Raw genomic sequence first — 27,461 nt, forward strand, 5'->3', positions numbered from 1 at the left:
TGAGGTCATCCCACTTTTCCATTTCCATCTGAAAACAAAGGAATGCTTTTAGGGGGTAAAAAAAAAAGTTTATTTATGTTTTGTTTCCAATTTGTACAAACATCATCAGTAATTGACAATTTGAAGTAGAGAATAGATAATTAACTGGGATACAGCTCAGACTCTGGTGAAGGTCCAGGTCACAACACAAGTTTAGAGACTGCCAATTCTGTGTGATTTGGAGCAAGAATTTTCAATAATTTTGTAAACATTCAGCTCAGCTGCCACTGCATTTGGAATGTACAGAAAGACACCTCCAAACATTTCACAATCTGCAAAAGGCCCGTTCAAATTAAAGCACTTTGGTTTTTTTAGTAAATCCTTGTTTTTTGAAAGAAGCCTGGTTGCTCCTGAGCTGTCACCCTCAGCTGATCCTGCTGGAGGTGACAGCTCAGGAGCCACCTGCCCTGCCCCTCTGCCGAGGGACTGCAGCAGATTGGGACAAAAGGTTGTTTTACAGAGCATTGATGCATTTCAGAAACACAGAATGATTCCAATCCTTCAGTTTTATCCAGCACCTGAACCCAGGCATTTGCATTTCTTGTGAAACACTTGATTTGAACACTTCAGTGGTTTTTTCATCACTGAACACACTCCTCTCCTACACATTCACAACAGGAGGATCTGGGATCTGAAACTCCAGCAGCTTTTTTTTTTTTAAGTTTTTTTTTTTCTTTAATTAAAAAAAAAATCTAAATAAGCATTTTTTGCACTGATTTTACTTAAAAAAAAAAAGAGATCAGAACCAAATACAATGTGCATATTCATTGCATGTGAAGTGCAAGGGCACAGCCACAAATGTCTTTTTTTTTTTGTTAATTTTTTTTTTTAAACAAAATATCATTTTTTTAAACCAGGCCACGTACTCAACATGGTCATCTTACATTCAGCAGTTTTGTACTAAAAATACTTCTGTGCAGGAAAGCCCAGCAGAAATTTACATATGCTACAATGTTTTACATGTATTTACATGGCTCTGTCTTCCCTGTGAGAACATCTAACACCTGCCCCAAACTATTCATTGTTACAGGGGAACCAATTTAACACCAAACTATGGAACTACTCCACCTTTTTTATAAAAACTAATAGAAAAATGTGGTTTGGAACTCCTCAGTGCAGTGGGCACACAAAGGATCTGGGGGAGCTTTCTTGGCAGTCACCTGGGGCAATGCAAGGTCTTGAGTTGGCACTCGTGGAGATTCCTGGGAAGCACAGCTGGGTCTGCCCGGGGAGTTCTTCCACACCCTTCCAGAACATTCCAGATGGGAGTCGGGGCTGGAAACGCTCACCCACCACTGCAGGAGTGCCACTAAAGCTCCCAGGGCAGGGCAGGGATCAGCTGTGCCTCCCCGGGTGCCCAGGTGGAGGTTTCTGCTCTGCAGAGTGTTTAGCAAATCTCACACCAGCCTGAAAAGGAGCAAATCACCTGACTAAAGTTTTCAGTGCGTTTTTATTTTCAGTTCATGCTGCATTAAGTTAGGTAAAAGGTGGTTTTCTAACAATTCAAAGCCACAATTCCAATTTTGGCACACAGTCCCATTTATTCTTAAATACATTAAATGGTGACTGCTCAGGATTTGATTGATTTACAAGAAAATATCTATTTCACAGTGAGGTGAACACAGCACTGAACTTTTGAGGTAAAAGATGAGGGGAATGTAAACTTTCACCCCTCTCCAAGTGACTAACTACATGCAGCAAGAACACCTGGTCCTGGCACACCTGGAGTTTGGAATAACAATGCTCAAATCTGAAACCCTGACAGTTGAAATCACTTCTGAAAATCACACAAGTTACACCTCAGGCCTGGACTTTCAGTAAGGTTTTGAGCTGAAATGTCATTATTTCCTTATCAGAAGGTTTAAAAGAAACAGGTACCCAGTGGCTTGGTGGCTTAGGCAGAACACTTGGGGAGGGTGGCTCGCTGAACTTGGCTCCAGCATAGTTCTGGTTGCTCTGAGGGGTGAACAACAGGTTGTGATTGGACAGAGCAGCATTCCAGTTGGGATTCTTGGGGAAGTGAACGTTGTTCTTCCCCCCTTTCTGCATGGCCTGCCATGCACCAGGAGAGGAGCTGCAGCCGTGGCCTCTTTCCTTCTTCGCGTAGGTTTTCATCTGAGAATTGGGGTCTTTGCTCTTCTGCCTGTTTTTAAGTTGCTGATGGTTCTTGGTGGTGTTTCTGGACTGGGGAACGGGAATGTTGTATCTTTCTCCACCGCCCATCTTCAACTTAAATGTCACCTGGAAAAACAAGAGGAGTCAGGATAAGTCTTTATTACTCTTTCATTTAAAACAAAGTATAACAGAGAATGTTCAGATTTCAAGCAAAGGGATAAAAAACAACCTAACCAAAACTGGCTCTAAACACACCACGCCTCTCCTCAGAAAAGGTCTAACTGGAGGAATGGGACTGGCAAAACCTTGGTCAGAAAAGGCAGAGCCAGATTTTATCAGTCAATATTGAGTGCTGGAGACATTTAAATTCAGCCTGTTAGCACCTTAAGACTGGGCAAAGTTTGCACTGATAAGGCCACTGCCCAAACTCCTGGTAAGTGTAAATTGCTCTGATAAACTCAAAATGAACCGAAAAGCACCTCAAGTGGAGCAGATTTCATGCAATTCCCAAAGCCCATGTCCAGCCTTCAGCACTTCCCTGCTGGCTCTCCTGCAACGTTTATTTCCCCTCTCCCACCTCCATTTACCTCTCAGTGGTCTTCTCCGATTCCACACTCTCCAACTCTTGTCCCCTTTCTTGCTTCCAAGCCTGAAAGAAGAGGTGCTGCCTTGTGCTGGACTCCTTCCTTTGGCTGGGAATAGAAGTTCTCATGGGCTGATCTGCTGTCTTCAGCCAGGGAGCCGAGCCCAACATCGGATTCTCGGCACAGAAGCTCCAAGGGAGAAGTCCTGCTGCAGAAACGAGAAAAAAATTTCAATCCAGATTATGGAAACAGTTGTTTCAGTTCGGGGTGGAAAGAAGGGCAAGCGGAAATAATTCAGACTCTGCTGTTCTGTTTATATGTTAAAGACGACAACATCCTACAAACAAAACCCCAAAACCCCACCCAAAAAAGACACAGCTTTGTCTTTCTCTACTTACATAAAGTTCACGACCATATTTAGCATATCCCAAGTAACATTTTGCTCGTGCTCTGTCTTACAAAGCATTTTAACAGACAAACAAGAACTTTACTTTTTCCCTACTAAAACGAAAGGGATAAAGTACAATTTAAAATACTTTGGGAACTGGGACAATACAGGAACTGCCCACACAGTGCCCAAACCTTCCCCAGCCATTACAGAGCTCCATTTGTCTCTGTCAGCTGTTTCTTTAATCTTCGTTAGCCAAGTAATTCCTTAATAACTCTTACACTAATTTCCTGTTTTACTCATGGCTGGTCTTTCCTGGGATCTCTGAGATTTTAATCTTGACGCACTGTAGTCTGTTCAGCTCCTGTCGCTCCCCAAACTCAGCAGCCCCCTGCCCATCCCTCCCAGAGCTCCAGAGGAGCCGCCCATCTCCATTTCCAGCTTCCGCCTTGTTTGGACTGAAACCAAGAGCCGAGATAACGTCACCGGCCCCGGCCCAGCTGCCCTCTGCTCCCGCTGACCGGAGCTTCTTCGCCTCCGAACTTTCTCCCTTTTCTCACCGACACCTGGGGGGAGCCGGGACCCCTCGTTCCCCCTTCCCCAACAACGGAGCACAACATGGCGGCGGCCGCGCCCGGCCCTTCCCGCACTGCTCCGCCCTTACCGACTTCTGTCCGCTCCGCTCTCCCACAAGCACGGACACACACACGGCCCTCCGGGAACCGACCCCGCGCTGCTCCGCCGTCACCGTCCGACCCCCGCCCCCAGAGCTCGCTCGGCTCCGCTCCGCGCCTCCCCTCACTCTCCCTCACAAAATGGCGGCCGCGTCCTGCGCCGTTTAACACCCTCTCCCTCCTCCCTCCTCCGCGGGGCCGCGGGGCCGCAGCCAATGGGAGCTCGCCCCTTGCGCGCTCCGCCAATGGGAGCCAAGCCCCGCCTGTTGCCAGGCGGGCCCGGGGCAGAGGGGCCGTGGCGCGCGGGCGGGCGGGGCCGCCATTTGAATCCCCTCACGGAGGGCAGCGCGGGAGCGGCCGCCGCTCTTTGTCCCGCCCGGGCCGGCCCCGCCGCCCGGCACCGCCCGCGGGCCCCTCCGACCCCTCGCCACAGCCCCCGGCCCCGCTGCCAGCCCCGCCCTGCCCGCGAATTAGCACAACAAACATCGCGGGGAACGCCCGCGCCAGCTGCCGCTGGGGGCTTCAAAGAGGTGAAATAATTAACAACAACAAAAAAGAGAAACGCACAAAAAACACCCGGCTGTGCGAGCGAGGGGCGTCGAGAGAAGGGATTCAGCGAACAAAGAGTAAAATCCGGCCCCCTGGAGATGGCCGCAGCGCTCTGGTGTTAAATGGACGGTGTCGGGTGTGTTGTACCCGTTCCCCAGCCTGCATTTTGTTAAACTATTTAATGTTTAAATTTAAAGTATTGAAAATGATGTAGAGCGATATTTCAGGTCAAAAGACAGGGAAAAGATTTCCCAGGTTTAAAACAGAGCTGTGGGTATGCGGAGCCCCTGCCAGTGGCTGCAGTTTGTGTTTATATCCACATTCTCTTACTGTGCCTCAAAGGATCGTTTCAAAGAAAAAACCTACACTTTGCCATGTGTAGAATGATTAAAAATTAGGTATACATAAGAAATTCACACATGTGAGACTGTTCCCTGCCCACCACTGTGAGGCCAGTCTAGCACTGTGCACCACATTAAAGGCTGAAAAAAAGAAGTTTCAAAGAAAGTGGAAAAGAACGAGTTCAGTTCCAACCCCACCAAGTCAGGGCAGTACTTAAAACCAACAGATGAACATTCAGAGTTTTTATTTTGAAGTAAACACCCTGGTTTAATTGAGTAACCCTGCATTCTTAACTACAGAAGGAAAAAAATCCTGTTTTATCCCTAAAACAAAACTGTTTCCTTACTGACCTGGTGTTACAGGGCTCTGACCCAACCCAGGACAAGGGAAAGACTCTAACAGAAGTTTGTATTCATCCTGAAGTTCTTTAAAAAGCCAGCATATTTTTTAATACACAAGATGTGTTGACATACCTAAGCCCAGACCTTTGTTCCTGTTCTTTATTGTACGTTAGAACAAAGCCAGCTGAAATTAATTTGTTTTTCTCCCTTTGCTTTGGATTTCTTGGCACAATGTAATAGCTGAGGTCCTTATAGCAGCTTTTTTTGCCTTTACATGGAAGACAACAATATCTGCTGTAAGCCTGGAAATTCCACTCATTAATTAACAGCTCTCCTCCAATGCACATCGGCAGATTTTTGCTTTGTTTCTATCTCTGGTGTGTTTATTTCTGCTAAAGCACGATCTCACCCCAGCGTGTGGAGGTTCTCAAGCCAGGACGTGTCAGTGGGATTGAGAAACAGCATTTTGCAGGCTGCAAATGTTCTGCTCTTGTCTGGGCAGCACAACAGCGTGTACTTTTCAGTTCAGAACAAGGATGACACAAGGTCTGGCTGTTTGTCCTCACTATCTCTGAGATAATTAAAGAAACATCTTGTCTTTCAGAGCTGGTTTCGGGGTCAGGCTGACACATTCAGCCTGGGGGAGCAGGAAATGTCAGTGATAAGCCGTTCCTGTATTTGTGCAGGAACTGTTCCACTGAAACAAATGGAGTCATTTGGAGGCCGAGCAGGAACACGAGGGTATTTTTTAAATCAAAGGGACAAATACCCCAAACACCACAAAGTCCAGCTTCCAAAGTTCTGATTCACCCTTCAGCTGTTAGAGCCCTGGGCTGATTTCCTCCCCTGCAGTGGAAGGAAAGGAGATGTTCCTGGGGCTGTGGAAATCACAACACAGAGAGAAGCACTCGAGTTCTGCTGCATCCTAAAGACTCAGCACAGACTGAACCCTGAGGTTCTGTCTCAATCCTTTATCATCACCACCCGAGATTCCTTCAACAGGAGCGACTTCACTCCTTCAAATGCTGATTTTTAAACCCCCTTCCTTTTCAAAGGTCTCGATGTAACATCTGTGACTCCTAGGCATGTGACACTACATCGACCTCAGGTACTCATGGGCAGGCTGGGATGCTGTAGCTGCCTCCAGGATCGTGCTGTGCTCACCCTGATGTCCTGCAGCCCTGCAGGTGCTGCAGACCCAGTTCCAGAGGCAGAACCCTCAAACGCTGCTGGAACAGGACAGTGCTTCCAAACCCACCCTGCTGTGACACGTGGTGCCACAGACTCAGTGACCTCCACTGCATCCTCTGGTAACCTGCACACAGCACAGGCAGGAGTTTTCTATTGTGCAAGTGTCTGCCCTGTCTGGATGATTCCACTCCCTCCAGGCAGTCCAAAGATGGCTGCAATAAATCCCAGCTTCCCTCGTGTTCCCAGGGAGATTTGTTACCCAAATCCTCCTCAGCTCCCCACCACGCTCCTGCTGCCACAGTGACAGCACCTCAAGGAATTCCCCAGCCACTTTTATTTTTCACTCAGCACCTCCACTCCCTCTCAGAGCAAACATTAATCCAGCTCAGGGATGCAGCTCCATCTGTGCTGGCACTACCCCAACCAGCAAGTCCCAGTGAAGACAAAGCCTCCAGAGCTTCATTAGCCCCAAATTAAGATGCTCCCAGCTGTGGCTGAGCTGGATCTCAGCACACACACACACTCTGGCCGAGTGTTTCAGTGGAGCTGCTGAGCGTGGATGCTGCAGGAAGTCTGCAGCATGGATGACTCATTTGTTAAATCAATAGTGAAGCATTGCCCCAGTTTTATTTCACAGTGACGAGTTTCCGGCAGTGGGTGACTTTCAGTAAACCCAAGATGTTTACATTTTGTGGCTCCAAGAGCCCCATGACACACTTGAAACTCGTTAGACGTTTCCACCTGAGCCAAACATTAACCAGATTGTTAATCTAAGTTTCCTTATGAGGGAAACGTGTGAGCTTGTGTTTTCTTTAAAATCTGCATGGAAGCACTGGGTGTACAGTAATGTTTAGAATATCCTTTATTCTGCCTGGCAGAGGACCTGTGTTCATTAAATGAAGCTCAGGATATTCACAGCAGTGAGCTACAGGAACTGAGCACACATTTGAACCTCTGCAGGGTAAATAGAGAAGAGGCTCAAGAACCCAAACAGTGTGATAAAACTACACATTTTTATTGTTTAAATCTCATTATAAGTATATTGATATACGCTTTAGACGTGAATTAAGGTGGTGTCCACCAGCACCTGAGTTAGATCAGCTCCAGAACACGAGTTCCATCCTCTGCCCTGCTGGATCTCGTGAGTGTGAGATCACATCCAGCCCTGCACTGTGCGTTGGTGTGTGGGGTGTGCACAGCACCAGCAAACAGCAGCAGGAGTGAAACCCCCCTGGACACCGACAGAGCTCTCAGCCAAAGCCCGAGCCCGGGGGGTGTAAAGGGCTTGTGCTGAAGCAGCTTTGTCACAGCTGACAGCTTTTCCCACTCTGGAAAACAAACACATCCAGGCACGACTGCCCAGTCACGCCCTGTTTTCTGCCTCAACAGCTCCTCGTTCAGAACCCACACCGGCTCTGAGTCACAGAGCCCTGCAGGAACCTTCAGCCCATGTAAATCAATTTGCCTGGTTCACGTCCTGTCAGCAGGGAAAACAGTTCTACCTGAACCCTCCTCCCTCCACGAGAGCAGCAGAGGTGTTTGTGCACAGGAGAATCCCCCAGCCAAGCCCCAAACTCCTGTTTGCTCTCAGGAGCTGTGCTAGACACGGCAGTAAAGATGGGTTGGGTTTTTTCTGAGCATTTTCCCTATGAGTGCAGTAGAGTCACTCACCATGGCTCTCTGAGTCACACCTTATCAAGGTGAGCAGTGCCCGACCCTCAGCCCTATCTGCACCACCCAGTTTTTAAATTCAGCCCAGCAAACACAACAGTCAGAGGAAGAGGAGCAATCCCTGTCCTCCCACAGAGCACGGACACCCTTCCAGCAGGGGCTGGTGTCTGAGTGTCCCAGCACAGCCCCAGGGCTCTTCACTCTGCTCTGGGGACAGAAACTCCTGCACTCCTGAACGATACCAGGCTCACAGTCCCTTTCCTTGAAGCATTGCTTCAACCCCGAGCATGGGGCTGTTCCCACAGCAGGGTTATTCCAGCAAAAACCCTTTACATTACAACAATCAGCTCTGACGGTTTTCCTTTAGTCTGGCAGGACAATTTTTGCTATAAATCAGAGTCAATTCAAAAGCTTCTAACTATGCTGCCATAATAATATATCTTTCCTGTGACACAACAGTTCTCCCTGCAGACAGAGGAAACTTGGGTGCATGTTTCACAGGATGCTGCTGGATGTGAAGCTGTGTTAGAGCAGGGAATAATTTGGAGCTAGGTGCTGCTGTTGGAACTCAGGACCAGCATAAATAATCTTTCTGTTTCTCACCTGCTCTTTACAATCTTGCACCGGCTCCTGCAAAATTTCTCAGTTCCTGGAAACAAGAATGGAAGAATTATTTTTTAGGACAGAGCTGACAAGCCATCATCTCCTGTGCTTCCATCCCAGCCCGTGATGCCTCTCATGGTTATTGTGGTTTCCAGACCCCCTCCCAGCCCGGAAGGCTCGGGCAGTTCCTGCAGAGCCGGGGAAAAGGGAACCCCCTTTTCCCGGCCGGGGGCCAGGAGGAAGCGCCGAGTTCCCGGTTCTGCCTCCTCCTCAAGCTTTCCCCGGGCGCTGTCCGGGTTTCCCTGGAGAGGGCAGCCGAGCACCGCTGAGCTCCGGCGGCCGCTGCCGAACCCCGGAGCCGCACGCGGTGCTCGAGGGCGAGGAGGCAAAGCGGGGTTTGGAGAGGACGGGGTGTAACCGCTGGTGATGCCACCGAGTGAGGGAACTGCGATCCCAGCAGGAGGGAAAGTCGAGTTCCCAGCTGGGGAACCGCGCTGCTGGGGCTGGGATGGGGCTGTGGGGTGGCTCTGAGGGTGGCAGAGCCAGGTAAGGAGCAGCCAAGGGTTAAGGATCACGTCCTTGCTTCGCCTGTCCCCCCTGACCGGTGATACTGTCCCAGGTGTCACCCAGCAGGGAAAGCTGTCCCTGCTTTCCAGCGGCACCAGCACAGCCCAGCCCAGCCGAGGGGGAAGTGGTCACTGGAGGAAGGATGGATGGATGGATGGATGGATGGATGGATGGATGGATGGATGGATGGATGGATGGATGGATGGATGGATGGATGGATGGATGGATGGATGAGAGCAGGTACAGCAGCACCACAGCCTCTGCAGCCCCAGGTCCTTCCTGACCATACAGATTGTGGAGCTGAAGACCTTGATTTTCCTGCCACTTGAAGAGAGAAAATCACCTCGTTCTTCTGGCATGAGTGGACTGTGTACAGAGAAATTCAGGGGCACAGGTGAGGTTTGTGCTGCTCGTGGAGCTGCAGGCACAGACAGCAGATTTCTGATCCTGCCCTTAGACCTGCACACAGCCAGGTACATCCAGATTCTTCCACATCTGCCTCCTTGCTTTTTTTCCCCCCCGTACTTTTCCATGTTCCCAGAGAAATCAGAAGGAGGACCTGAATGTCTCTTGCCTCAAAGTCTACAGTTACAAGGAGAAATGAGAGGGACTGGGAGGACAATTTCAGCAAGCCAGAGGGTTTGGGTGGTTGTAGATGTGGCACGAGCAGGCAGCAGAACACAACACCCAGAGGAGAAGGGAGGAAGGAAAGAAAACCCGACACACATTCTCCAAAAGAATGTGACAGAGAGCAAGGAAGCAGAGGAAGGATTCACACTGATGGATTTCCAACCCAGGGGAATAAACCAGAATGGTTCAAGAAACACAGAGGAAACCAGAAGTGCCGTGAGAGGAGAGGGAAGCAGGCGCTGTCCGCAGCTGCAGCAGCTGCCCTGAGAGCCCGAGGCATGGGAAGCCCCAGAGCATCGGTGGGGAGGTGAGTGGTTTGTGTTTGCTGACCCACAGCATCCTGCAGCCCTGGGCCCTTTTTCATATCGCCCCTGAGAGCCCTCGGTGCTGCCGTGCACAAGGCAGGCTGGGGAGACTCGGCTGCACGGGAGATTCCTGGGATTCTCTATCAGCTCTTTGGGATAGACTGCAAGGCAATGTGTAACAGAGGCTGGGAAACTGGTTTGTAGGATGGATCCTTTCTTAAGGAGATGAAAGGTAAGGGCTTCATAGCAGGCTGTGGGTTAGCTCTTTGCAGCTGATTTTGGGAATTGTTAATGTTGGAACTGGAGTGACAGGACAAGGGGGAATGGGTTCCAAGAAATTCTTCCCTGTGAGGGTGGGGAGGCCCTGGCACAGGGTGCCCAGAGCGGCTGTGGCTGCCCCTGGATCCCTGGAAGTGTCCAGGGCCAGGCTGGATGGGGTTTGAAGCAACATGGGATGGTGGAAGGATGGCACTAGACAGGCTTTAAGGTCCCTTCCAGCCCACAGCATTCCCTGATTCTCTGGCAGAGGTATTTCCAAATGTCTCACAGGGATGTGACGCTGAGTTCAGTGTTTGTGATGGTTTTGGTGCAGTGAGAGCAGCCCTGGTTTGCCCTGCTTTGTACCCAAAGTGGCACTTGCAGCTGCTCTGCACCCACCCATCCTGGGTTTCACTGTCCCTCAGGCAGTCACAATGGGCAGAGCTGATAAAGAATCAAATAATCTTCAGTGTGGCATTTGAGGCAGACAGGTCTTACATCAGGGAGGGAATTCCACTCGGTGTCATTTAATGTGGTCAGGACAAACCAGGGGGAACAGCTGATTCCAAAATAATGGAAAAACTTCTGCAACTAAACCAGGAAATCACATATAAACTAAAATGTTTGTAAAGCAAAAGATACTTTGTTTCTTCAGCAAGTGAAATTTGCAAGCATTAGTGACAATTTTTTGCATAAATCGCTGCACATGTTCGTAGTAGGTGATCATTTAGGACATTTTATTTTATTGTAAAGCTCAAAACTCTCAGATATTCTGAACATGAAATATTCAAGAGCACTTTCAGAGTGCTGCAGGCACAATGCACTGGCTGATTGCACCAGGAAAATTTAATTTTACATTATCTAAGCAACTGGTACATAACTTTTTAATCAGCAGGATGCTGTGGTGGCTCTGAGAGGGCAGAGCCATCCCAAGTGGAGCAGGATTGGTGCTGCTGTGTGCAGGGCACTGCCAGCCCCACAGCTGGAATCAGTCACAGCGAGGCACTGAGAGGGAAAAGGACTCCTTCATTTGGAAATTGAATTTCCCCCAAAGCCATTTGGAGCTGTTAGGCTGGAGTGAGTGGGCTTGCAGCAGATCTGATGGGAGGGGAGGTTTCACTCTGCAGTCATTGGGGTGCATCAGGAATATGTTGCATTCCCAAGTATCTGATCTGGGCTCTGTTCCTGATAACTCACTCCTTGTTCATTCCCTGCTGTTTGCTGGGGCTCTGATCTTGTTGCCAAGGGGGCTCCCTATTGCAAGGCCACGTTGTTTTGGCAATTATTCCCTACCCTGGGCCTTCCTGCTGGCAGGAGATGCTGTGCTGTGATCAGAGAGTTCATCCTGTGCAGAAGCCCAGGGAATCTCAGCTCCTCTGTGCCACAGCCCCTGGAGCTAAGGGCCAGACTTGGCTCTTTCTTGTGGAGCTGAGCTCTCAGCCCATGGGGCTGGGACTCCCTGGGCTTGCCAGGCTGGATGATGCACAGCCATGCCTGGGGCTGGAATTGCTGAGGAAGTGGGGATCTGCTCTTGGAAAGGGGTTTCCACCCTGGAAGTGGGACTTGGCCCATGGAGGATGCTGCAGGTCAGCTCTCCCCTAGGAACCAGATATGGGCTGGCACTTTCCCCAGGAGCTAAGGCAGGCAGGGGGCAGAGGCCACGGTCAAACAAACCCAGGGGCCCATCTGACAAGAGGAAAATGTCCCCTGGGCAGGGAAAAGCAGCTTTGTGGCCAAAAAAGCAAAAAAAAGGAGGGACAGGCAGTGCAAGGAGAGGAGCTCTTGGCACTGCCTGTGTTTTCATGCTTGTGCAGAGGAGACCTTTTGCTGGAACAAGCTCTGTGCTTCCCTCATGGACACAGGAGCTGCAAGGAGGGTCTGGGGAGCAGAGATCTGTCCTTGTCATTCAGCCTGAGACAGAACAGATGTGGAAGAGGAAGATCAGGGCTGGCTGATTGCTGTGAGCCCAGCACACGACTTTGAACTGAGCCTTATCTGAGTTTTTTCAGCGTAGTGGAGAGAGCTGGGCCAGGACAGGCAGCACAGAAGTTATTTTAACATTATAATCAGGTTCTCTCCCCTAGCAGCATACATCAGGGATGGCATTTTGCTGCCTTCACTCCCTTGCCTGGTGTTCAGTGGTTTCCAGGCTCCTAAGGATGTTAGTTGGATATTGCACAACAGCAGGTTTGAGGATTTATGGTGGTCCTGGGAATGCTGGCTGCAGGTAATGGATGCCAAGGTGATGCTGGAGGCTGCTTAATGAAGAAATGTCTTGGTTTGGATGCTGGGGTTTGGTTGGGGAGGTTTGGAAACTCGAGGCAGTTGGTCCCTGGTGAGCCCTGCTGTATGAGAAGTCCATCTGTCTGCTAAATCCATCTCCCTCCAGAGGGAGGGGTTTTGTCAGGTTTAATAACAGCAGTTGGTAATTCCTGCTGCCTGGGAGCTGTTCCTGAGAAGGGCTGCAGGAAACAGCAGCACTGAGATCCGAGGGCAACATCCGCTCCTGTGTTGTTACCCCATGCAGGAGCCTGATGTAAGAGGAGGGCAGCTTGCTGCAACACTCAGCCCAAAGTCCAGCACTCCTCCAGCCTGGAACACCAAGAAATCCCAACCAGGAAATCAGGATTGCCCTGCTGTGCCTGAAACCTGCACTGAACTCCCTGCAGCCACCACTGTCCCAGCCCTGACAGGCAGCAGGAGTCAAATGTGGGGCTGGGGCTCTTCTCTGTCACCTCCTGGGCAGCCTCTCGAGTCATTGGGGTATTTTGCAACTCCTGAAACACAGGATGAGAGATGAGTGTTGGGGGAATCAGTGGGGAAGGAAGTCCCCAGGCTAGTTAAAACACCCATGTTTTATAAACCCATCTCTGCTGAGATGTCACGGACTGAGGTTTGCTGGGCAGTGCTGGCTGCTGTCACCTCCAGCAGCAGCTGAATTTCACAGAGCAGGCAGGAGAGGGGCACAGGAGGCTGGAACCCACAGCCCTCCCTTGCTCTGTGGCTGTCACACATCCTGGCCGTGCCTCGGGTGTTTGGGACATTTCCTCTTTCACAAGAGAGCCCAGGGCAGCGAGGGACAGTGAATTGTTTGTTCTGGGGGAAAGGGAACGCTGTCAGCTCAGTGCTCTCCTCCAGCAGAGGGAACTCACGATCCCATTGCCTGCATGAGGGATCCTGGAAGCTTTTGGGAAGGGGGGTCCTGTTCCATGGGCTTGGGCACAGCATTTTGCTGTAATCCAGGCAGGTTTGGGGTACCCCACAGCTGCCTCTTCGCCTGCTTGTTGTAGTGTGTTTTTACACAAGTGTGTTTTTACACAAGTCTACGATGACCTTGTTCCCTGAAATCCAAGGCTGCACAACTTGCTTTAAACACCTTTCTGTGCAATCCACAGAAAGAATGGGAGAAAATAACACCTCAAGGAGAGGTTATGAAGATGAAGGGGGTTAAATTGAGCTGCAGAACTGTAGAGAAAAACCCAGCTCTTGCTGCAGAGTGCACAGAGTAGCTCAGCATCTTCCCTGTGTAAAATCAGGCACTTCCTTCCATCACACCTCTGCTGAAGCTAAAAGTATTGATGAAATTACCCTAATTCTGGGTGTGGACAGGGGTTTTTAGGCTCAGGTGGTCTCAGTCCTGCATGTCCCCATTTCTATGTCCAACCTGTACTCCAATATCGATCTCTAATTAACCTCTAATAATATCTATTAATCACTCTGACCACCCTAACCCTAACCCTAGGCAGGAAGAGCAGCCTGGCCTGGGGCTGCTAGCAATGAAAAAGCCGTGTTGTGGCAGTTTTGCACTCCCCTTGGGAAGCCTTTCACAGCTCTGGTGTCCCCTGAGCCATCCCTTCCAGCGCTGCTGGCCCTGAGCAGTGAGTCCTGGAGGAGTGGGAGGATCTGGCTCAGGATTTGTACAATTCTCAGGGGTGCTGCTTCCCTCTTGTGGTGTCCCACCGAGGTGGTACAGCCAGGGTTCCCTGGGCTGTAGGAAATGGGTCTCAGCCAAACAAACAGCTGGGAAAAGCATGGAAGTTGGCTCCAGTGGTTGGGCAGCGGACCTGAAAGCAGCTCTCTGTGGGCTGATTTCATTTTCCTTACTTGCCTCTACAGGGAAGAAAGTATCTTGGGTAAATGTATTGCTTGTTAAGTCCTCTTCACCTCCACCTTTTCCAGAGCACCTGAAGAAGTGCAGAGGGAAGCAGCAGGCGCTCTGTGAGCTCCCAGCTGCAGGTAACCACCATGGATTCTTGCAGGATACCTGCAAACGCCTCCAAGTGCAGCGGGAACACCATGGAGTGCTTCATGGTGCTCAGCACGCAGGCACAGAAAATAAGCATTGGTATCCTGTGTGGCCTCTTTGGGACAATGTGTGTTTTTGAGAACTCCCTGGTGCTCTACCTGATCTTCTCATCCCCTGGGATCAGGAAGAAGCCTTCCTACCTCTTCATTGGCAGCCTGGCCCTGGCTGACATCCTGGCCAGCGTCATCTTTGTCTGCAGCTTCGTGAACTTCCACGTGTTCAACGAGGCCGGTTTCTCCAAGGAGGTGTTCCTGCTGCAGCTGGGAGGGGTGAACACGTCCTTCTCTGCCTCCCTCAGCAGCCTGCTGCTCACAGCCCTGGACCGCTACCTCTCCATCAGCCGGCCCTCGGAGTACAAGCTCCTGATGACCAGGAAAAGGGCCTGGACAGCCCTGGCCGTGCTCTGGCTGACCTGTGCCATCATTGCTGGCCTGCCCCTGCTGGGCTGGAACTGCTGCACGTTGGATTCTGCCTGCTCTGAGCTGTTCCCCTTTGTGGATGACAATTACCTGTCGGGCTGGATCTGCTTCGTCGTGGTGCTGCTGGGCTGCATCGTCTGCGCCTACGCCCACGTGCTCTGGAGGGCTCGCCAGCACGTGGCCTACATGGAGAAGCACCAGGCACAGGCAGAGAGGCAAACCAGCAGGATGAGGATGGACGTGATGCTGGCCAAGACCCTGGCCATGGTGCTGGCTGTCCTCATGCTCTGCTGGTCCCCCGTGCTCGTGCTGATGATCTACAGCATCTTCGGCAGGCTGAGCGACCGCCTGCGCAAGGTGTTCGCCTTCTGCAGCACCCTCTGCCTGCTCAACTCCATGGTCAACCCCATCATCTACGCCCTGAGGAGCAAGGAGCTCTTCTCCTCCCTGAGGAGGGTGTTGTCCCACTTCAGGAGGCAGCTGAAGGCCCCTGAGGAGAGCCCAGAAGCAGAGAGCACCCACAAGTCCTCGGTGATAGAGACCGTCTGCGAGGACACTCATGCCATGTAGGGAGGCACCGGGGGAGATCCACTCACTCAGCCTGGAAGGAACAGTCTGGATCACTTTTCTTTTTATTTTCTCTTCTGATGGGAGTTGAGGGAAGCTGTGATGGGGAGACAGCTCCTGCTGATGTCACCCTTCAACACTGGGGCATGAAGTGCACAGACTTTACTCTCAGGCACAGGTTGGGATTGTTGGGGTGTCCTGTGCAGGGCCAGAACTGGATGGTCCTTGGGGTGTCCCTTCCAGCTCAGGATATTCCATGATCCCATGATAATCTCTCCCCAGGGGAGGTTCAGGTTGGACATCAGCAGGAATTTCTTCATGGAAAAGCTTTGGAAGGAGGTGCCCAGGGAGGTTTGGAGTCCCCATCCCTGCAGGTGTCACCTGGACATGGCACTCAGTGCTCTGGGCTTAAGGACTTGGCCAGAGCTGGGGCAGACAGGACCTTGCAGGCAGCACATTTCTTCCAGCAGATTTCAGGAGAACTGACTGAAGCACACAGGTGTTTGTGGGATGTTATGTGATTAAACATACAAGCCATTTTCCAGGGTTTTCTTCCTTTTCTTTCCTGGTGTACAAAGTTCTCCAGGTGACAAGTTTAAGCCCAAACTGGGGCAGATACTTTGAGCATGAGGAACTCGTTTGGGGTTGTTTTTCTGCAAATTACGCAAAAGCAGCACTTTTAGCTGACGGACAATGAAGTGGGACAGGGCCCTTCAGCGGTGACCTGGAGCAGCTGGGCTTCTGCCAGCTCCAAAATGCCTCCAACAGGGATGAGCCTGGCTGGGGCACGGCCTCGAGGCCCTTGCACTCTGCCCTGTGTCCCAGGGGATGCACTGCCCAGGCTCCCCAGGGAACGGGCACAGGCCCGAGGCTGCCAGAGCCCCAGGAGTGTTTGGGCATCGCTCCAGGGATGCACAGGGTGGATTGTTGGGGTTATCCCTGATGTTCCTCCATCCCTTCCCAGGATATTCCTCAATTATTGGGGTTATCCCTCCATCCCTTCCCAGGATATTCCCCAATTGTTGGGGTTATCCTCGAGGTCTCTAGAGACCTCGAGGTCTCTACATCCCTCCCTGGAATATTCCCCGATGGTTGGGGTTGTCCATGATGTCTCTCCATCCCTCTCAATTGGGTATTGTCTCTCCCTCTCAATTGGGTATTCCCCAATTATTGGGTTATCCCCGGTGTCCCTCCATCCCTTCCCGAGATATTCCCCGACTTTTGGGTTATCCCTCCATCCCTCCCCGGGACATTGCCCGATTTTTGGGCCATCCCTGGTGTCCCTCCATCCCTCCCCGGGACATTGCCCGATTTTTGGGCCATCCCCGCTGTCCCTCCATCCCTCCCCGGGACATTGCCCGATTTTTGGGCCATCCCCGGTGTCCCTCCATCCCTCCCCGGGACATTCCCCGCCGTGCCCGCGGTCGGGCCGCAGCCTCGAACCCGCGGCCCCGGGGAGCCGCGGCGCTGGTGACGTCACGGGGCCATGGCGGCGCTGGCCCTGCTCGGTGTGGCGGCCGCGCTGGGCCCGGGCCTGGCCGCGCCCCGCTACCGCCCGGACTGGGCCAGCCTGGACGCGCGGCCGCTGCCGGCCTGGTTCGACCGGGCCAAGGTGGGGGTGTTCGTGCACTGGGGGGTGTTCTCCGTGCCGGCCTGGGGCTCCGAGTGGTTCTGGTGGCACTGGCAGGGCCAGCACGATGCCGCCTACGAGAGCTTCGTGCGCCGCCGCTTCCCGCCCGGCACCACCTACGCGGAGTTCGCGCCTCATTTCACCGCCCACGACTTCCAGCCCCGACAGTGGGCACAGCTCTTCCAGCGGGCCGGGGCCAGGTCAGCGCCGGGATGGCCGGAGCTGGGGTCCCTGAGGGGATAGGGGTCCCTGAGGGGCTGAGTGCCATGGCCGGGGGTCCCTGAGGGGATGGGGGATCCCTGAGGGGATGGGTGCCATAGATGGGGGTCCCTGAGGGGATGGATGATGGGTCTGGGGGTCCCTGAGGGGATGGAAAAGCTTGGGAAGCATATGGGGCTGTTCCCAAGAGGATGCAGGGGTCTCTGAGGGGATGGAAGGGGCAAATCTGGGGATTCCTGAGGGATTGGGGGTCCCTGAACAGTGCTGGGCGTCCCTGAGTGGTCGTGCCCGGGGTGCTGAGGAGATGACAGGTCTTGGTCCTTGCTAAGTACTTACTGTTCATTCTTTCCCAGCATTAAAATCCACTAAAAGCCTCTCTTATTCTTGTATTTGCTTCTAAATCCAGGGGATAGTGTCAGAGGGCTCCTCGCAGCGTGGTTATCCAGTGCCTTGCTGTTTTAGTGACTGGCTTTGCAGTGGGGCTGGGAAATGCCTCATTTGCTCCTTTGCCATCCCAACCAAGTCCTTTTCTCCTCTCAGATACGTGGTCCTGACCACCAAGCACCACGAGGGCTTCACCAACTGGGGGTCACCAGTGTCCTGGAACTGGAATTCTGTGGATACAGGGCCCCACCGGGACCTGGTGGGAGAGCTGGGAGAGGCCCTCAGGGAGAGGTAAGGCCCTGCCAGGGAGCTCTGCTCTGAGAGCAGTGAAGCCTCCTGGCTCTGCCTGACAAACAGCAGGAAACCCTGTGAAAAATGGAGTGCTTGCAAATGATGAAAAATAATAATGCCAGTAATTTAATTTCCACTGCTTCTCAATCCCCACTGAAGCCTCACTCTTCCCTCTGTGTTTTGTCCTTCAGCAACCTCCGTTATGGGCTGTATCACTCCCTGATGGAGTGGTTTAATCCTCTCTACCTCGCTGACAAACAAAATGACTTCAAGACCCAGAGCTTCGTTTCAAAGAAGACGATGCCAGAACTTTATGACCTTGTCTTAAAGTAAGAGCCACATCCAGTTCAGAATCACCAGGATTTCCTGGTTTCAGTTCTCTAGAGAAAGGTGCAAAGTGGGTGCAAAGAAGAGAAATGTTGATTTTTGATGAGGCAAATTCTCTTTGCTAAGCAGTAATGATTTGTGGTAATTAGAAAAGGGGTTCACTTTTAACCTGTGGAAGGTCTAATCTGTAGAATAAGGCAGGGACAAATTTTTCCTGCAAAAGCAATTCCTTTTGATCCTGCCTTTGTGCAGAGGGGCTGGAAGTGGAACAAACTGTTCAGTATTTAGTAGACTAGAAAAGTGATTTCACTGGGAATTTACATCCTTGCCTTGCTTCCCCTTGCTGACAAAAATAAAAGGCTTGGGCTTGTGAGTCGTTGTCCCAGCTCAAGAATGTGCACTTTGAGGTGCCAGATTCTGGATTTTTTTGGGAGAACTGCACTCTGTTTTGAGCTGTGCATCAACACCTTGTTCTTTGCTGCTGCAAGAACCTCCCTTAGAGCTTTGTGTGAAGCAGAAAATGAAGCAAAAACCTCCTGGTGCATGCCAGGCAGTGGGAAGGGGAAGAAACAGAGTGTGGCAGGAGCAGATGAGCCTTTATGAAACAACATCTGTCTCCCTTAGATACAAACCAGACCTGATCTGGTCGGATGGGGACTGGGAAGCTCCAGATTCCTACTGGAATTCCACCTCTTTCCTTGCCTGGCTCTACAATGACAGCCCTGTCAAGGTACCAGTGCCTGCTGCCCCTCCTGGCGTTGGGTGGGTGTGGAAGGGCAGGAAGCTGTGGGGTGTGTGATCAAACCAGAAACCTCCCTGACTTTTGCCAAATGTGTTTTATTCTCTGACAAAAAGAGAACCTTGGCTGTGCTGCTGGGACAGCTCCACCGACCTTTGATGGATGCTCAGCTTTGCTGCCTCAGCTCCTGCCTGAGCAGAGGGAGGGATTCAGCCTTCTCAGGAGGGTTTCCATTACACAGGGCATTTTTAGGGGCTTCCTCAGGGGCGTGGCTGCCAGCTGGACAGCCCAAGAACAAAGGCATCTGTGCCCTGAGCTGTTTTCCTTCCCTCAGGACATCGTGGTCGTCAACGATCGCTGGGGTCGGGGCTGCTCCTGCCGCCACGGGGGTTTCTACAACTGTGCTGACAAGTACAGGCCAGGCACCCTGCCAGAGCACAAGTGGGAGATGTGCTCCTCCCTGGACAGGCTCTCCTGGGGCTACCGCAGCAACATGAGCCTGCCTGAGGTGATGGATGAGATGAGCGTGATTGAGGTGAGAAACCTGACATCAAAACAGCCTGGGGGAGGATTGCTGGGAGTGAGGGGCTTCTGGAGCAGCTGATGAGGGTAAAACTGCTCAGTTTCTGTGTTGTCTGAGGTGAAGGTAATGTTATCTTGCTTCATCTGCCACAGGAGCTGGTGCAGACTGTGAGTCTGGGTGGCAACTACCTCCTCAATGTGGGACCTACAAAAGAAGGGGTGATTGTCCCCATCTTCCAAGAGAGACTCCTGGCCCTTGGGAGGTGGCTGGACACCAATGGGGAGGCGATTTATGAATCCCAGCCTTGGAGGGTGCAGGTGGAGAACACCACAGACACAGTCTGGTAAGGGCTCTGCTGCTCAGACAGCTGAGCTGATGTTTATTTCTCCTCTTTTCCTAAATTTGGAGCTGGGGGCAGTGGGTGACCCCTGTGTGGTGACAGAGGGCACAGTTGTGTTCTTGTGCTGCCTGGAAAGGTGAGGTTTGTGTCTGGTGCCCTTCACCTGCTGAACTCCTGCTCTCCCAGGTACACCTCCAAGGGACCAGTGGTCTTTGCCATCTTCCTGCTCTGGCCTCGGGACAATGTCCTGCACCTGTCCTCACCCATTCCATCCCCAGGCACACAGGTAAGGGACTGAACACACACTGAGAGCACATCTGGGGGTGTTTGTGGGTGGGAAGGGCCAGCCTGGATTTGTTCAGGAGCTGGGGGAGTGGGGAGGTGTGGTGGTGTTCACAGGGGCCTTAAGATGAGGGAGGAGAATCTTGACTCCATGTTTCAGAAGGTTTGATTTATTATTTTATGATCTATATTATATTAAAACTATACTAAAAGAAGAGAAGACAGGATTTCATCAGAAGGCTGGCTAAGAAGAGAAAAGGAAAGAATGATAACAAAGGTTTGTGACTGACTGAGACAGTCTGGACAGCTGGGCTGTGATTGGCCATTAATGAGAAACAACCACATGAGCCCAATCCCAGATGCCCCTGTTGCATTCCACAGCAGCAGATAATCATTGGTTACATTTTGTTCCTGAGGCCTCTCAGCTTCTCAGGAGGAACAATCCTAAGGAAAGGATTTTCCAGAAAAGATCAATGGCTGCAGGGAGGTTGTGTGCTCTGGGCTCCTTGCAGCACCCCAGGCTTTGGCTCACGTGGCCCAGGAGCTGCCAGCAGAGATTCCTGCCCTGGGGAGTGTTGATCCTGTTGGTGCAGGGGAGGGAAGCAGATGCCCCCCGAGCAGGAGGGGCCGTGCTGCAGTGCCCTGCTGCTGGCACATGGCACCGTGACGCAAATGTTGCAGTGGCCTTTGCTCTGAACAAACAGGGGCAAAGCATCAGCAACAAACAAACCCCAAACAACAAACCCCAAACCTCCAAACACCCTGTGTCACCCCTGTGCCACGTGAGCCATTCCTGGGACCTGCAGGGGCTGTGGGCTGTGCAGAGGGGGCCTGCTGAGCTCCAGCTGAGTGTCCCCTTCCTTCCTCTGCAGGTGACACTGCTGGGGTTTGCTGGCACTCTGGAGTGGCAGATCCAGCCAGGGACAGGGATGCTCATAACCCTGCCCTACATGCTCCCATCTCCTCTCCCTCCTCAGTCTGGCTGGGTGGTGAAGCTCGAGGGTGTGAAGTGATGCCTGTGGGGGGATTACAGCATCTCCCACTGCCTTTCTTTTTGACTGAACCCAAGAGGATTTTTATGTTTCACGTTGAATACACTGTTTTTCACTTGAGAGGATCTCTCCTCCAGTCTCTGTTGCCTTGTGTTACTTCAGTGTTGGTTGGAACAGTTGTGATCAGCTGCTTCCATGGTGAATAAATCTAATGGAAGCTTGCTGGAAGAGATCATCTGTGAAAAATATACAAACCCATCAACAAACTTTTATTGATATTCTGCTGGAGACAGCTACAACAAAAAGTTTTGTTCTTAGAGAATTGAAGAGACTCCACCGCTGTGAATTGCACTGGTGACTTCTGCTTGCACTCCTGAACTTGTGAACTTTGAGTTCCAGTGAGAGCAGGGCTCCTGCGTGGATGTTGAACTTCTCATGAAGGGTTGAACAATGTGGGTGTGAGCGATGGGACTGCTCCCAAGGGCACAGGGGCTTGTGAAGGCACCACAAGCATTGCAGGCACCACAGCATCGCAGGCACCACAAGCGTTGCAGATACCACAGCATTGCAGGCAGGCTGTGTTTTGCTCCTGTCCCAGGACACTCCGAGCTGGGCTGGAGCAGAGCCCCGGGGCAGGGCCGCATGCGGAGCCGGTGCCGTGGGCGCTGTTACCCAAGCAAGGGACAAACATCACCGGCCGCGAGTGCCAGGACCCGCTCACGGGAGCGCCGCCGGTGGCGCCGTTACAAACAAAAACACGGGACAAACAGGGACAACGGAGCGATGGCCTCTGCCTCACTGCCCCATCACCGGTGCCCGTGACCCCTGGCGCGTTGCGGGGCCCGCCCCAAACAAACAGCTCCGTGTTTACTCGGCGCACCGGGCACCGGCAAAGCGCCGCTATAAGTGCGCGGCGGGCGCGGCGGCGGGCAGAGGCGCAGGGGAAGATGCCGCGCTGTGACACGGGCTGCGCGCCGCGGGACGGCGCCGCGGGACAGGTACGGGCACGGAGGGGCCGCGGCGGCAGCGCCGGTGCCGGTGCCACGCGGGGAGCGCGGCGGGGGCTGCGCTCACGTGGCCGCAGCAGCCACGCCCCCGGTGCCACGCCCCCGGTAATGTCACGTGCCGGGGGTGTGTGCGGTCACGTGAGCGCGGCGGACATGGCGGCGGCGCGGAGGCTCCTGCCGCGCTGGGCGGGATCGCTGCGGCCCGTGAGGGACCGGGGACACCGGGACCGGGACAGAGGGACCGGGGGGATTGGGACCGGGGACAGAGGGACCGGGGGCACCAGAACCGCGGGCAGAGGGACCAGGAGGGGATCGGAACCGAGGGCACCGGGACCAGAGGGGATCGGAATCGGGGGCACCGGGACCGGGGGATCGGAACGCGTGGCAGAAGAAGAACCGGCGGCACCGGGACTGAGCCAAACGGGGCCAGTGTGGGAGTATCGGTACCGGGCCAGGGCCAAACGGGGCTGTGGCTGGGGCACAGCGGGGCCGGGGTTCCGGGGCTCGGCTGACTCTGCCCTCCGTGCCAGGTGAGCTCCGCTGCGGCGGCGAGCGGGGCGTACCCGAAGCGAGTGAAGGTGGTGGAGGTGGGACCCCGCGATGGGCTCCAGAACGAGAAGGTAGCGGTGGCTCCGGGCTCCCGGCACCTCCCGGGGGCGTTCTGCAGCCCAATCCCCCAAACGCCCCCCTGTGCCCGCCAATGGGGCAGTTTTTCTTTAAATGCTGCTTTTTTATGTTGAAAATTCGCTTCTTTTTTTTTTTTTTCCAGTGGTGGAAGAGTTTACTGTGTAAATAATAATAACTTTAAGTTATTTTTCTTTTCTTGTTCTTCTTAGAATCTTGTGCCCACCCCAGTGAAGATCAATTTAATCAACATGCTGTCAGAGACAGGGCTGCAGGTCATAGAGGCCACCAGCTTCGTGTCCCCCAAGTGGGTTCCTCAGGTCAGTGTTCAGACAGGATTTGCAGTGCTGTGCTCTAAAAGTGCAGCAATCCCGTGGTTCTACAGCTCCCAAGTCTCTGTTACTGGGCAAGAACCAGCAGAGGAGTTAAAATATCCCAGAGCTTCCCTTTGGACCCTGCACAGAGCAGAGGGACAGACAGGGCACACACAGACACTGTTTGTGTCTGGCTGGGTGACCCCTGACCCCTCCCAGGCTGCAGCTCTGTTTGCTTGGAGAGGCTCTGATCCCTACACATTTCTGTTCCCTTTACAACAAGGAGTTTTTGTGATGATTTTCTGGCAGGCAGAAGGGGCAGCTGTGACCCTCACAGATGTTTCTTTGCTTTGCAGATGGCTGATCACACCGAGGTCCTGCAGGGCATCAAGAAATCACCCGGGATCAGTTACCCTGTGCTCACCCCAAACCTCAGGGGCTTCCAGGCAGCGGTAAGGGCTGGCAGCACCCCAAGATCCACCCTGGGGCTCTGCACTCCCCCCTGCTCCTTTGCCCCTCTGCCTTCACCCTCTCCAAGGCAAGCTCAGGTGTGCCCTGGTGGTTTTGCTGCAGAATGAGCTGAGGGAAGGATTGGGTTGTTTGGGGCACAAATGCTCTAAAATGAGAGAGCTGTAGTCAGGGATTGCAGATCACAGAGACATCGAGGAGGAGAAGAGCTCCAAGAGCTTCAAGTCTAAATAAGCAAGGCAGATTTATTTGGGAACAGAAGAGCCTCTAAAGGGAGATGTTTATGGGCTGGTTTGAGACATCCCTTCCAAGAGATTCCTCTGAAACCTTTGAATTGACTCTTGGCCATGGAATCCTGAAGTTGTGGCTCTGTTTGGCATTTCCCTCACAAGAGAAATCCCCTGGCTTTGATTTAAGTGCTGGGGTAAGGCTTGGACCTGCTGATCTCACCGCTCTTTTCCAGCCTCAGTGGTGCTGTGGTTCCAGTTTGGGATTTTTTATTTGCAGGTGGCAGCAGGGGCCAAAGAGGTGTCGATCTTTGGGGCAGCATCTGAGCTCTTCACCCAGAAAAACATCAACTGCTCCATCGAGGAGAGCCTGGAGAGGTTTGAGGAGGTGATGAGGGCAGCGAAGGAAGCCAGCATTCCTGTCAGGGGGTAAGGGCTTCCTGCTGGAACTCACCCACATTCATCTGGGATCAGATTTTCTTGGCCAGCATCCCAGATGGAAGTGCACAGATCACACCCCCAGCAGCCCTCTGGGCTCATCTTGGCAAATTTTACACCCATGGAAGAAAAAATCGGTGAAATCCTGTAACCTTTGGCCACTGGAATATAAAATTGATTCTCCCAACTTACAGACATGGAAGATGCACAAGTCCTGACTGGTTTGCCCAGTAGAATCCCATTGCCCCTTTCCAGCTAAAAGTTTGTTTGTTTTTTTTAACCACAGGTACGTCTCCTGTGTCCTTGGATGTCCCTATGAAGGGAAGATTTCTGCAGCTAAAGTTGCAGAGGTGAGTCATAAATACAGCCAGGACTCCTGAGAGGGTTCTGATTGATTTTGAGGGATGTGGAGTGGGCACTGGGGATATCCAGGATATAAGGGGGGATATATAAGGGGATATCCAGGCTCTCAGAGGCCGAAATGGGGAGCTGAGGGGGGTTTGGGCACCTGCAGGTTTTTAATCTCAGAGAGGAGTGCCCAGGGCATGATGGTGCAGCAGGGATCAGCTCTGGGAGGGAAGGAGGGGTCTCCAGGGGATTGCTGTACAGCAGGGATCAGCTCTGGGAGGGAAGGAGTGTCCAGGGGATTGCTGTACAGCAGGGATCAGCTCTGGGAGGGAAGGAGGGGTCTCCAGGGGATTGCTGTACAGCAGGAATGGGCTCTGGGAAGGAAGGAGGGGTCTCCAGGGGATTGCTGTACAGCAGGGATCAGCTCTGGGAGGGAAGGAGGGGTCTCCAGGGGATTGCTGTACAGCAGGGATCAGCTCTGGGAGGGAAGGAGGGATCTCCAGGGGATTGCTGTACAGCAGGAATGAGCTCTGGGGAGGGAGGGTGCCCTCTCAGTGCCCTGCTGCCCTGGCCCAGGTCTCCAAGAAGATGTACTCCATGGGGTGCTACGAGATCTCCCTGGGGGACACCATCGGCGTGGGCACCCCGGGCAGCATGAGGGAGATGCTGGCAGTGGTGATGAAGGAGGTGCCCGTGGGGGCTCTGGCTGTTCACTGCCACGACACCTATGGCCAGGCCCTGGCCAACATCCTGGTGGCCCTGCAGGTAGGATCCCTGCTCTGCACCTCAGATCCTGCCAGGGTTGGGTTGGAAGGACCTTAAAGCCCATCTTGTGCCACCCCCTGCCCATCTCCCACTGTCCCAGTGTGACAGTGTCACAGGGGTTTTCAGGATGAAGGAAGAGAGTTAGATTTGACTCTATATTTCAGAAGGCTTGATATATTATTTTATGATATATATATTACATTATAACTATAGTAAAAAGAATAGAAGGAAAAGCTTCATCTCAGAAGGCTGGCTAAGCTAAAAATAGAATAGAAAAGAATGAAAACAAAGGTCTGTGGCTCTGTGAGAGCCAGCTCTGCTGTGAGTGGTCACTAATCATAAACATCCACACCAGACCAATCCCAGATGCACCTGTTGCATTCAGCAGATAACCATTGGTTACATTTTGTTCCTGAGGCCTCTCAGCTTCTCAGAAGGGAAAAAATCCTAAGAAAGGATTTTCATAAACACATGTCTGTGACATCCCAGGGTCCTCCAAGCCCCACCCAGCCTGGCCTGGGGCACTTCCAGGGATGGGGCAGCCACACAAATGGAGCAGCTTCCCTTGGGGGATTTTGGGCTTGCTGGGAATTGCAGATTTTGTGCTCCCAGAGCAGCCCCTGACTCGGGGTTTGTTTGCAGATGGGGGTGAGCGTGGTGGACGCCTCCGTGGCCGGCCTTGGGGGGTGTCCCTATGCCCAGGGAGCCTCTGGGAATGTGGCCACAGAGGACCTGGTGTACATGCTCAACGGGCTGGGCATCCACACGGTGAGTGCCACCCCGGGCTCTGCTCAGGCCTCAGCTCGGGGCAGGAGCCTGAGCGTGCTGGGGACAGGACAGGGGGAATGGCTTCCCCTTGACAGAGGGAGTGTGAGATGGGATGTCAGGGGAAAATATCCCTGGGAGGGTGGGCAGGCCTGGCACAGGGTGCCCAGAGCAGCTGTGGCTGCCCCTGGAGTGCCCCAGGCCAGGTTGGACGGGGTCTGGGGCACCCTGGGATGGGGGGAGATGTCCCTCAAGGCATGTCCTGGGCCTTTGCCATGCAGGGCGTGGATCTGCAGAAGCTGATGGACACAGGCACCTTCATCTGCAATGCCCTGAACAGAAAAACCAACTCCAAGGTGTCTCAGGCCTCCTGCAGACTGTGACACCGAGTGGGAATTCTCCTTGGATCAAGAAATCGAGGATCCAGCCCTGGCTGGGATTCCTGTCTGACCTCCTGAGCTCCTTCCCGGCTCAGCATTTGAGAGGAAGCTCAAAATCCACCAGAATTAGGAAGAAGTGAGAGAATATCCTGTTAGATTGTGTTCTATTGGACCTTGAGGCTGTCCCCATGTGCCTTGGAGAGGGGAGGACTTGGAGGGGCAGAGAAAAGGCCTGGGCAGAGCAGCAGCTCCTGCCTGCAGGGCCAAGGACAAGCACAGATTTTGCAGTTGGAGCACAGCTCCTGCTCAGTGTGTCCATCCTCCCTTCTCCCCTCCACAAACAGCCAAAGGCTGAGCCCAAACCTCCCCTGGTGCCACCTCAGCCTTCAGGGGTGTGCTGCTGCACTGTGTATCTGTTGTAAGATACTCATCACACCAGGACTAATAAACACATTATTTAATAGTCTGAACTGTGAAAAATTTGATTCAGCTGCACCAGCACAGGAGATTTGGCTGCTGGTTTGGTTCCAAGTGCTTCTTGTACATGGAAACTCTGCACCATCATGGGCTGGGGGTGAGGAATTCCTTACACCCTGAGAGCTGAGAGTGTGATACTCCTTGGGAACCGCCCCCAACTCTTCTTTTTAAAGTAATTTATTGAGCAGTTAATTTGTGAGAATGGAGAGCACAGGAGCTTTGTCCTTTCAGGGCGAGGACAGGTGTGAGGCTGCGTGTGCCTCCTCTCCACAGGACTTCAATAAACTGTAACAGTTACCAAACCTTCGCTAATGAACGCCGCAGAAATGAGGCGGAATGGGGCAATAATTCGGGGTTTTGGGGCAATAATTC

General features: G+C 52.8%; 4 protein-coding genes across 7 annotated transcripts; 3 read left to right on the forward strand and 1 right to left on the reverse strand.

Moving 5' to 3' along the window:
• Positions 1-46: 46 nt before the first annotated feature.
• PNRC2 (proline rich nuclear receptor coactivator 2) lies at positions 47-3,952 on the reverse strand. Of its 2 annotated transcripts, none has more exons than XM_077189781.1 (3): positions 3,791-3,952; positions 2,742-2,943; positions 47-2,280 (listed from the first exon to the last, which is right to left on the reverse strand). In XM_077189781.1, exon 3 carries the CDS (start codon positions 2,260-2,262, stop codon positions 1,840-1,842), a length of 423 nt encoding a protein of 140 aa, XP_077045896.1. In that variant the 5' UTR covers positions 2,263-2,280; positions 2,742-2,943; positions 3,791-3,952; the 3' UTR covers positions 47-1,839. The 2 variants fall into 2 exon arrangements, with proteins under 2 accessions (XP_077045896.1, XP_077045895.1); XM_077189780.1 differs by having other exon boundaries at positions 2,742-2,946; positions 3,791-3,951.
• A 5,325-nt stretch (positions 3,953-9,277) lies between these two features.
• CNR2 (cannabinoid receptor 2) lies at positions 9,278-16,273 on the forward strand. The gene is made up of 2 exons (XM_077189528.1): positions 9,278-10,001; positions 14,437-16,273. The coding sequence occupies exon 2, from the start codon at positions 14,503-14,505 to the stop codon at positions 15,550-15,552; it is 1,050 nt and encodes a 349-aa protein (XP_077045643.1). The 5' UTR covers positions 9,278-10,001; positions 14,437-14,502; the 3' UTR covers positions 15,553-16,273.
• Positions 16,274-17,016: 743 nt separating this feature from the next.
• On the forward strand, positions 17,017-21,396 carry FUCA1 (alpha-L-fucosidase 1). The gene is made up of 8 exons (XM_054648141.2): positions 17,017-17,379; positions 17,939-18,073; positions 18,265-18,402; positions 19,025-19,130; positions 19,474-19,674; positions 19,815-20,005; positions 20,189-20,288; positions 21,157-21,396. The coding sequence occupies exons 1-8, from the start codon at positions 17,036-17,038 to the stop codon at positions 21,295-21,297; spliced, it is 1,356 nt and encodes a 451-aa protein (XP_054504116.2). The 5' UTR covers positions 17,017-17,035; the 3' UTR covers positions 21,298-21,396.
• Positions 21,397-21,540: 144 nt separating this feature from the next.
• Positions 21,541-27,078, forward strand: HMGCL (3-hydroxy-3-methylglutaryl-CoA lyase). Of its 3 annotated transcripts, none has more exons than XM_054648147.2 (9): positions 21,541-22,274; positions 22,814-22,903; positions 23,120-23,227; positions 23,578-23,673; positions 24,197-24,345; positions 24,641-24,704; positions 25,279-25,467; positions 26,110-26,235; positions 26,514-27,078. In XM_054648147.2, exons 1-9 carry the CDS (start codon positions 22,224-22,226, stop codon positions 26,613-26,615), a joined length of 975 nt encoding a protein of 324 aa, XP_054504122.1. In that variant the 5' UTR covers positions 21,541-22,223; the 3' UTR covers positions 26,616-27,078. The 3 variants fall into 3 exon arrangements, with proteins under 3 accessions (XP_054504122.1, XP_054504123.2, XP_054504126.1); XM_054648148.2 differs by lacking the exon at positions 21,541-22,274 and adding an exon at positions 22,366-22,487; XM_054648151.2 differs by lacking the exon at positions 21,541-22,274 and adding an exon at positions 22,562-22,726.
• Positions 27,079-27,461: the final 383 nt, after the last annotated feature.

This window comes from Agelaius phoeniceus, chromosome 22, assembly GCF_051311805.1.
Source record: "Agelaius phoeniceus isolate bAgePho1 chromosome 22, bAgePho1.hap1, whole genome shotgun sequence".
In the NCBI taxonomy this organism is placed as follows: Eukaryota; Metazoa; Chordata; class Aves; order Passeriformes; family Icteridae; genus Agelaius; species Agelaius phoeniceus.